The 10,810-nt window shown below is 37.1% G+C and overlaps 1 protein-coding gene and 1 pseudogene across 15 annotated transcripts; one reads left to right on the forward strand and one right to left on the reverse strand.

The window, feature by feature from the left end:
- Positions 1 to 1,699: 1,699 nt before the first annotated feature.
- LOC107648264 (Pentatricopeptide repeat (PPR) superfamily protein) lies at positions 1,700 to 7,915 on the reverse strand. 15 transcript variants are annotated; one of them, XM_088500894.1, is made up of 7 exons: positions 7,564 to 7,915; positions 6,734 to 6,823; positions 3,388 to 5,868; positions 3,087 to 3,285; positions 2,572 to 2,692; positions 2,295 to 2,479; positions 1,700 to 2,198 (listed from the first exon to the last, which is right to left on the reverse strand). In XM_088500894.1, exon 3 carries the CDS (start codon positions 5,708 to 5,710, stop codon positions 3,623 to 3,625), a length of 2,088 nt encoding a protein of 695 aa, XP_088357020.1. In that variant the 5' UTR covers positions 5,711 to 5,868; positions 6,734 to 6,823; positions 7,564 to 7,915; the 3' UTR covers positions 1,700 to 2,198; positions 2,295 to 2,479; positions 2,572 to 2,692; positions 3,087 to 3,285; positions 3,388 to 3,622. The 15 variants fall into 15 exon arrangements, with proteins under 15 accessions (XP_088357020.1, XP_088357021.1, XP_088357013.1 ...); XM_088500895.1 differs by having other exon boundaries at positions 1,700 to 2,479; positions 3,482 to 5,868; XM_088500887.1 differs by having other exon boundaries at positions 1,700 to 2,479; positions 2,572 to 3,007.
- On the forward strand, positions 1,853 to 2,759 carry LOC107648370 (uncharacterized; annotated as a pseudogene).
- Positions 7,916 to 10,810: the final 2,895 nt, after the last annotated feature.

Raw genomic sequence — 10,810 nt, forward strand, 5'->3', positions numbered from 1 at the left:
TTTCTTTTTCTTTTCCTTTTTCGTTATCGTCATCACCAATAACACCAACATTTTGCAAACATCTTTATTAGTTCTGATTTTTTTTTATACCATCATTAAATAATTTCAGTTCATTTCTTAATTTATTTCGGTTCATTTGTGTGTTAATTGAGGCACACTTGATGCTGCTGATAAGTATTAACTAAATTTTTTATTCCTTAAATAATTTCGGTTCATTTCTTAGTTTAATTGAAATTCATTTGGATCCAAAAATAAATTCGATGTGTTTTTGTTTGTTCAAATCTGAACTAATTTCAGTTCATTTGTATGCTAATTGAGATTCAGTTGATGCTGCTGATAAATATTGACCAAATTTTTTATTCCTTAAGTAATTTCGATTTATTTCTTAGTTTAATTGAGGTTCATTTGGATCCAGAAATGAATTTAATGTGTTTTTGTTGATGATTAAGCTTTTTTTACTGCTTGTTCAAATATGAACTAATTGAATGGAATAGAGTGGAGTCTAATGCAATTGAATAAAGTGATAATGAATAATTTCATTCTTCTTTGCTAAAAAATTTGGTTAATACTTATCAGCAACATCAAGTGAACCTCAATTAACACACATCGAATTCATTTCTAGATCCAAATGAACCTTAATAAACTAAGAAATGAACCGAAGTTACTTAAGAAATAAACAAATTTGGTTAATTCTTATCAGCAGCATTAGATGAACCTCAATTAACACAAATGAATTGTAATAAACTAAAAAATGAACCAAAATTATTTAATGATGGCACCAAGAGAAAATCAAAACCAATAAAGATGTTGGCAAAATGTTGGTGTTGGTGATGACAATAACGAAAGAGAAAAAGAAGAAGCTGCGTGCGCGAATTTAAAAGAAGGAGGAGAAGTAAACAGAGAAGGAGAAGGAGAAGACGAAGATGGATATGTTTTGCATTATTTAAACGCGCGTGTTTAGACGTTAGTGTGATTAAAGTTGTTTTTGTTGAATTTAGATCAACTTAGTTGGACTTAATTGACAAAAATCCTTGGTTCTGTAGTTAAATTGTTTTATTAATGTATCTTAGCGATTATTACCAATTATTTATGATTTAGTGTTTATAATTTAGGGTTCAGAATTTATAAATCGGTATATATAAATTATATTATCTATATGAAATAATCAATACTTAAAGAAAAAACAAAAGTTACCATCATTACATATGATAATGCTGCAAATGCTTGCTTCCAAATGAGTAGAAGATAATCTAACCCACAAGTTGTCACTGCCATCGTTGCAACACAAAATATCCCAAGAAACCGAATCCTAAGCTTTTTCTTAAATATCCCAAGAAACCGAATCCTAAGCTTTTTGCTATTGAAGAAGAAAAGAAGAAGAATGATAGTGGAAGTGTAGAAGGCGAACGAATTTCTATATTTGATCACAAACTGTTTTTGATTCATATTTGCACTCATATGGCGTAATTTTGCCCAACAATGGACGCCAAACCAAAATGACATCGTTTTGGTTACCTCCAGCATGGTAAAGAATAGCGACATCAACACTCCATGAGGTGAGTTAGAATAAAAAATGACCCAAAAATGACTATGATATCCAAAACTGAATAGGTTAGAAAATAGAATCCCCATGCACAACCAAAATGAAATTTCGTCGACCAAAATAGAATTTCCCAAGATCATACCAAACTAAAAGGCATTTAGAGCATAAAACAGAGTATCCTATTCCTTTTTATATTGGACAAAAACATCACCATCATTATTTAAATGGATAATGTACAGAGAACAAAAGGTTCAAAAGACGTTGCACCCCATTTCTCCCCCTTTCATTTAATTTTCTCTATTTCAACCTTGAGTTATGAATACATACTTTCACGGTAACAAAAGGATGATTGCCCTCAAAGCCATTCATCCTTCTTTCAGTCCTACCAATAGCAAGTATGATATCCACTGCACAGGGCTCCTCCAAAACAAAAGAAGTTCCATCTTCGGCCGCTGCAAGTCTAACGAGTCTGATTCCCAACCTGGTGATACTCGCCAACAAGAGTTGCCAGCACAAATTGCCATGCTTGAAGCTCAAAAGATCCGCCTAATGGATTATGTAGACAAGCGGTCCGCATATTTGACCCAATTTAGCAAAGAAGCCATAGTTGAGTTTGAGAAAATTGGAGAAGAGGCCCTCAAAGGATTAGATGAAGCTGATGCCAGAGTATGATATTTAGTTAAACCACATAAATCATGTGTAGCATGAAAGAAAATCCATAAGAAAAGAACTTCAGTAACTATCCGCTTACACTATTCTTTTGTGGTTAGCAGATAACAGCAAACATAGAGCGCAAAATGCTAGAATTCGAAGAATCTACAGAACTTAACAGACAAGAGATTTCAAACCGTGAAAACGAGCTCAAGGAATTTGAAGTTCAAATGGAGGACGACAGAAATGAAGGCTTGTTCTTCAAGAACCTCAGAAAGAAGACCCCTGTTGATATTGCACAAGCCAAGGTGGAAGCACAAAAGATCAAAGATTTAATTAGAGAAAAAGCTGGTGGAAAAGCCAGGCGGTATGTTTACCTTTTCTTCATTGGCTTGTTGGGCATCGGAATAGTCAAGGCTATTGCTGTTTCATCTCCACTGATTGGAGAAAGGTTGCAGTTCTTTTCGCTATTCTTGTGGCTTTAACTTCTCAGTTCATCTATGAACAAAACATGTCATCGGAAACTGGGAGAACGAGAAAGACTAACAATGAGGAAAATAACTGAAGTTCAATTTTACTGTGATTCACCGCAAGGGTAATACCATTGATGCATTGTGTGTGATGCAATAAACCCAAGTGAGGGCTTACAACTTGGGACTGATAACATCACACGGCTTTGATTTGGCATCAACAGTAGCTGATTTCGGTGATACAACTATAATCACCAAACCCAGAGTAACAGAGTTACCATGTGATGCTCATGAAGTTCTTTACATATATATATATATATATATATCATCATAGCTTTTGGAACTGTACATTTAGAATCATTAATCAATAAATGAAAAGCCATACAGGGTATTTCCTTATTCACATCGTAATAAGCTGGTACCAGTAATGAAGTATAGTAGTCTTTGCCTGAACCTCTTGATGCCACCAGAAAGAAATAAACCAATTCATGTAAAACCCGAGGAACTCAGATATCCCACAAACCAAGCACTTGATACTTTCAGTTCAGAGTTCAGAGTTCAGACAACTCCACCATAGGTCCCACTTGTTTACAAGCTGAATTGCATCTAAACTATAACTTCCTGGACCCAAAACACCAGACGTATATGTAAATTTTTGCCAGTAGGAAACCAAAATTATGCTTGTATTTAAAAAAAAATAAAAAAGAAAAGAAGAAAAATTACCTATAGCTGATGCACTCAACAAGTGAAAGAAAAAAGTGCGAGCTGACAAAATAACTTAAAGTTTGACTGTCCTGTACTGTAATGCAAATCTTACATAGTCTCAAATCCGAATGGAAGAGAATGGGTGCCTTAATTGGTCAATGTAAAACTCCATCAATGTCTGTTCATGTAGGCATAGCCAACCACTCGGAATGGAAGAAAGCTTGATTACTATTGTTGTATTTGATATCCAAAATTAGGTTGAAGCCTCATAAAAAATCACTGCTCTAACTAGTATATCCCAAGTAATGGCAGTTGGGAAAATACCGCACTCCAAAGCATGATCCAACAACCTAATTGCCTCCGTCAATCTACCCCAAGAGCAGTGTCCCTTAAGAGTGATGTTATATGAAATGATGTCTGGCTGAAGGCCATCTTCAAAGATGTTCGTCCAAATGTTTGATGCTTTTTCACAGTCCCCAACTTTGTAAAAACCTTCCATGATGGTATTGTGGGTCACAAGATTAATGCAATTCTTCTGTCTCATCATTGAATAGAGCTGCATAGCATGCTCCATTTTTTCAGAAGAACAAAGTCTATGGATAACAATGTTGTACATTCTGATATCCGGCTTAAATCCCGAGTCAAGAAACAGATTCCACAACCTAAGGGCTGTGTCGATCATCTTGCTCTGACAAAGACCATCTATCAAGGTGCTGTATGTGATAATATCTGGTTTCCACCCTTTCTCCAACATTTCCTTAATGTAATCATATGTCTCAATAAATCTTTCTGCTTTACATAATCCATTTAAAAGAATATTGTAGGACACAACAGTTGGTGAGCAACCTTTGATGCTCATTTCGCGAAAGAATTGAATAGCATTGTCAAGTTCAGAATGTTTGATAAACCCATCAATTATTGCGTTGCAGACATGAGGATTCAATTTACAGCCATTTTTATCCATAACATTAACAACTTCAGCTGCTTCATCAAGTCTTCCTTCTTTGCACAACGCATTTATCATTGAGGAGTAAGCAAAGGCATCAACATCACCTCCCTTTTGCACAGCCTCTTCTAACAACCTTAAAGCCTTATTCAGGTACCCATTCTTACACAAACCATGAACTATTATTCCGTAACTTTTAGAATCCGTGCCACAAGCTGTTTCAAGCAAAGCATCCCATTGCAACAATGCTTCTTCCACCTTCCCGTTTTCAAGTAAACCATTGAGAAATATGTTATAACTTACTACATTGCGACAACCATACTTCTTCATCTCCTCCCACAACTGGAAACTTTCTTCAATCTTCCCAGCTTTGCACAGTCCATTAAGCATGGCATTACATGTAACGGCATCTGGCTGAATCCCTCTCCGAACCATATCCTTGTAAACCCTCTTGGCACCATCCAAGTTCCTTCCCTCACTCAACCCATGAATCAAGGAACTATAGGTAAACAAATCATGCTTCCTCTCATTCTTCTTCATCCTCTCCCATATCTCCAAACACTCATCGAACCTCCCGCACTTACACAACCCGCTGATCATAATATTGTAGCTTGTAACATTTGGATACACATCCGAATCCCCACTCAGCAGCCTCTCCCAGGTCATCTTTGCCCTCAATGAATCCCCCTTCTTAAAGAACCCATCAATGACCATGTTATAACACATCACATCAGCTGCCACGCCTCGTTGCGGCATTTCATCGAACACCTCCAACGCATTACACAAGTCCCCGCATTTCACCATCCCATTGATCAAAGTCCCATAAGTAAACTTATCAGGCCTCAGACCCTTCTCCCACAACCAACCCAACAACCTTTTGGCCTTATCAAACTGCTTCTTCTTACACAAAACCTTCATCAAAACATTGTAAGTCTCTAAGTTCGGCTCAACGCCAACAGTCTCATAATAAGCAAAGAACCTGTCAGCGCGATCCCATTGATTGGACAGAACGAATGCATTGAGGAGAGTATTGAAAGACCTTACTCCAGGGGTGCACCCAAAGAGAGTCTCCATGTTCTGGAAGAGGTGGAGGGCCTCGTCGGGCTTTGAGTTCTTGGCGTAGGCCTTGATGGCAGTAAGAGGAACGTCTTCGGTGCACTTGCAGTTGTGGGAACGAATGGCGTCGATGACACGGGGGAGGTGGGGGAGGAGGAGGAGGGAGGGGTCGGCAGCGGCGATGCGGCGGAGGACGTGGTGGAAGACGGCAGGGGAGTGGGTATAGCCAGGGCGGAGGATAGCGGAGTGGAAGAGGGTTAGGGCAGCGCGTGGGTCCTTCTCGAACTTGAGGAGCTGAAGAAGGCGGCGGGGTGATAGGGATTTGGGGAGCTCCACCATGGCACGGAGAGAGTGTGTTTGTGTGACAAAACCAGGAGTTTAGAACCGTGAGAGAATTACGCAAGGTTCTGAGAACCGGATCGGTCATCGAACCGCTCTAGTCACTGGTCTACTAGTTCACTGGTCTAACCGGTCCAACCGTAGTTCAACCGAAAAAACTGTTTTAGAATAAAATAATAAATAAATTATAGAGCAGCTCTCATCAACACAATAAAAAACAATCAATAAATCATCAACACAATAAAATTTATAGAACATGTTTATTACTATAATATAAAATTACAGAACATGTTTGTTTAATAGTTAATACATTGATAGTATTAAATATTTTCCAAGCATCCAATCAAATGTGTTTTCAGATGATGGTGAAAATTCATACATTAAGTCGTGTAAACCATCTTTAGAAAGATAGCATAGGGAAATTAAATCTTATAAGATTAATATCAAACAAAAAAATGCAGTACATATAATCACTGATGATCAGCATGACTTTGAAACATGTCATGCATTCACCTTTTTTCTTCATAGATATAAGTAACAATTACAAAGGATAGAAAACAAATAAACTAAAAAACAAATAAACTAACCAAGTCAGAAACATTGGCCCTAAAATTTGAAGCAAAGGCCTCGGGAATACATTGACATTGAGGAAGAATTACAATATACATAATTCCTGCCATAAGCTTCCACAAGGGGAAAGTATTTGTATAAATTCAAAAACAGCAGCTCTTATCAACACAATAAAAAATATCAGCAGCACAACAAAACCAAAATCAAATAAATCATCAACAAAAATTCAAAAACAACAAAAATAATCAACAAAAACCCTGAAATCAATAAATCATCAACAAAAATTCAAAAAGAGCAGAGCCAGAAATTCAAAAACATCAGGATAGCATAGCCATTTTTTATCAATAATTTCAACAAAAACAAAACCCCTGTAATCTTATCCATGATTTCACTTTCAGAAATAAGAACAGAGAATAAAAAGAAAAACGTATTGTTCTGAGCACTGCCACTAACCTTCGACAGGGGTTGAGCGCGACGGAGAGCAGGACGACGACGAGCAGCATGAAGGCGGCGAGACGACGGCGAGATTGGTTAAACAGTTAACTAGTGTCAAGAAGTTCAAGATTGGTTAAACAAAGTTACTTAGTTATTAGGTAGATATTTTTGGTTAGCTTACTAAGAAGTTCAAGATTGGTTAAACAAACTTCTCTTTTTCAGTTTTTAAGCTCTGTTCGTATTTTCTTCTTCTATCAATCACAGTCTAAACACAATTTTTTCTACATCAGCCTGAAATGTATTAAGAAATTATGATTTATGACACAAACAATATGTCTAATTACCTTAACTTAATCTTCCTTTTCCCATGGAATAAAGAATTCATGAAAAATTAATCAGACTGTTATGAATCAACACAACAACAATAGCAACAGCAAAATATATATTTAAAAGAATTCATCAAGACAATCACAATCTAAGCCCAATTAAATTACAACATAGGAAAACACAACACAGCAAAACCAGCAGCACATCACTAATCATAATCAATCATCAAAAGACATTCAATAATCAATTATCACAAGACCTTCAATAATCAATAATCAGCAAAATAATCATTCAATAAAAAATAAAGAACACACAAAACAGCAACACAACAGAACCAGAGTTCATTCAATAAAAAATCACAACACACAAAAACAGCAACACAGCAGAACCAGAGCTCATCAGTAATCAAATAATCATTCAATAAAAAATTAAAATACAAAACATTCAAATAATCAGTAATCAAATAATCATTGAACAGGGCATAAATAAAAAAACGCAGAAGAAGTGAGCAGTGAACTAACCTTCGAACTTTGGGGTTCTGGGCAGAGTGCGTTGCTGCGACGGACGACGCCGACCACACGACGGCGAGCAGATGAAGACGACGGATGGGCCGAGCTCGCGGAAGGAGAGAGCAGGGGTTGGACACTTCAAGAACAGGACGAAGAGAGAAGGGATGCGGGCGACGGACGGTGGCAGTGGCTGACGGACCGACGACGGCAGTAGCTCGACGGACGGACGGCGGCAGTGGCTCGAAGAGGGGCTAGGGTTGGAGAAGGGGAGTGATTCAGATTTCAGAATTCTGCTTGAGTAAGAGGGAGTGAGAGTGAGGCATGACTTCACTCGAAGGTTCACGCATTGACCAGGGCTGAAACCGGGTTTGTCCTAATTTTGATTCTAAATATATATTAGGTCTATATTTTAGATTTTAATTCGATTTTAGATTTGATAAAATTTAAGTATATTTTTGCCACAATTATATTGAGTTTAGATCGGATAAAAATCGAATCTTTAAAATTTTAACAATAATTTATAAAAAAATTTATTTATGATATACTTATTTAGAAAGAAAAAAATATTATAAAAAAATTGATATCCATATTTAAATTTAAATTTTTTTTATAAATTCTAATTTGATACTTCTTTGATCTATTTTTTAAGTGTAATTAAAAATAAAACAATAAACTTATAATTAATATAACATAATATTAAAATAATTTTAAAATATATATATCTTTTTTAGTTTCCTTAGGTTACATTTTTTTACAGAGGAGACATAGACAGAGACATTGTGTCGAGAGACATTAAATCAGTGTATTTTGTGTCCATCTTAATAGGAAGGACATGGAGACACTAACAAGGGACACAACTTATTTTTCATATTTTCTTTTATTATTCTTGTTATTTTTCATAATTATATTTTTCGTTTCAAATTTTTTGAATGAAAAAAAAAAGAATAAATTATATTTTCATAATTTGTTCTAGTTTATCACCAAACAGAATACAAGAATACAAAATTTTGTGTCTCTATCTTTTATGTCTTGTTCTCAGCGTCTTGTCTTGTCCTGTTCTCATAAACAAATGCAGCCTTAGGGTGCATACGGGTCGGGTGAAGCCGGATTCACCTTGATCCGGACCCAACCCGAAATAATGACCGGGTCTATTTTTAGACCCTTATTCGGCCCTAGACCCGATGAAATCACATCAAATTAGCCCCTAAAATGTTCAGGGTCGGGCCAGGCCATGTACACCCCTAACATTCAGTAAGCACGACGCTGTTTCCTTCAAATCGGCCGGTTTCCAGTCAGTTCACGATTTTTTATTGGTTTTTCAATTGACGATTTCATGTGTCCAATCGAACTGTTATTATTGCCGATTTGCGGTTCAATCAGTCCGGTCTAATTTTTAGAACAAATTATGAAGCCTATAGAAAATTCCAACGTCCCGTTACAAAAGTAGGGAAGAAATTCTCGCATTGGTCAATCAGATTCACGTAATTTTCCAATTTAGATTTTAAGATTTTAATTTTATTATAGTGGTCATCTATATTCAATTTTGGACATTATAGTAATTTTTAGGGTAATTTTCGATGCTAACTCACCTCATGGAGTCCTTATTTGGCTATTCTTTACCATGTTGGAGATAACCGAAACAACGTCATTTTTGGTTTGGCGTTCATTGTTAGGCAAAACTATGATGTATAAGTGCAAATATGATAAAAAACAGTTTGTGATCAAATATAGAATTCGTTCGCCTTCTATACTTTCACTATCTATCTTTTTCTTCTTTTCTTCTTCAATAGCAAAAAGCTAGGATTCAGTATCTTGGGATTGTTTGTATTGCAAAGATAGCAGTTACGTTGAACTGGTGGGTTAGATCATCTTCTCCTCACCTAGAAGCAAGCATTTGTAACATTATCATTAATGACCTTCCATATTCTCTCAAATTCGTCAACCTCTAGATTGCTCATCAAGCATAAACAAAATTTCTTAAGAAAGGCCGAACCGTCCAACCTTAGCAGTAGCATTCCTTAACAAATGCCAGCTGCACAACCTATAATGTGCACCGGGAAAAACTATTCCAACCGTACTCTTTATTACAAGATCCCCATCCGTCATGACGGACTTCGGCGGTTTTCCTTTCATTGCCTCCAGAAATGGCCTCAACAACCACACGTAGCTATCTTCGCTTTCATTGTTCAGAATCACGTAATTGAATACCACCGTTCTCATATGATGGTCCACCCCTAAGAATATTACCAATGGGCATTTGTATTTGTTCCGACCATACATTGCATCAAATCCCAACACATTCCCGAATACACTGCAGTCATAACGACTTGTGCCATCGCACCAAAAAAGATTTTGAAGTCTCTTCTCACCATCCAACGAGTACTTCCAGAACATTCCATAATCAATACTCTTTAAACCTGAAAAAAACGTCAACTCGACCTCAGCATCTGTCTCACCAGCCCACATTTGCTTTTCTATTGCATTATAGATATCCTTTATCTCGAACCCAATAGTCTCGAAACCCCCTGACTGGTTGGAAAAAGCGTGGAATATCGTTGGCACTCGCAAGCCAGCTTTCCTCATCGAATTGATTTGGTACAAATCACCTTCCTTGACTGTCTGTGTGACCGCATTAGACCCCTAAACCTCACATCCAGCATGACATGATTTTGGTTATCACAAAATTGTTCAACATACCTTCACCCACTAGTACCGTCAACATGCACCTTTATTTGAGCTTCACACCCGCACCGTGTGATTGGTTGCGGATCCATTTTCCTGTCTCCCCCACTGCATATGTTTCCCCTCTCACTCTTCTTACCTCGAGCACACAAATATCTTCCAAATGATTTCTCCATTCGACCCCTGTTTTGTTCTTTGCCCCACCTTCGACCTCCTCATCGAGAATCCCTTAATGCGACCGTATTCGTTGTAGTAGTCATAAGCGGCTTGCAAATTTATGAACTCAATCATAAGGATGTCTTTCGCTGTCAGGGCTGCAAAATCAATTGCGTTAAACGACCCAATCCCATCAACAATCATCGCTAATTCTTCTACTTCTATCTCCGCATCTCCTTTTGACAAACTCATCGCTTCTGTTTCCTCCATAGGAATGGTGTCACTGCTCATGCCATCTTCCCTAACCTAACACACAATATAGGCCATGGGTTAGACCAAGCAATAGGGCACAACAATATAATCCGAACAATACCAAATTATTAACTTCATAATTGAACAGAATACACACCCTTGTGGCGCA

Source organism: Arachis ipaensis, chromosome B1 (genome assembly GCF_059453495.1).
Source record: "Arachis ipaensis isolate K30076 ecotype BB chromosome B1, ASM5945349v1, whole genome shotgun sequence".
Taxonomy (NCBI): domain Eukaryota; kingdom Viridiplantae; phylum Streptophyta; class Magnoliopsida; order Fabales; family Fabaceae; genus Arachis; species Arachis ipaensis.

What these genes read in the sequence shown, in the direction of transcription:
- LOC107648264 (XM_088500885.1), bottom strand. Translation starts at nt 5,710, where the DNA reads ATGGTGGAGCTCCCCAAATCCCTATCACCCCGCCGCCTTCTTCAGCTC.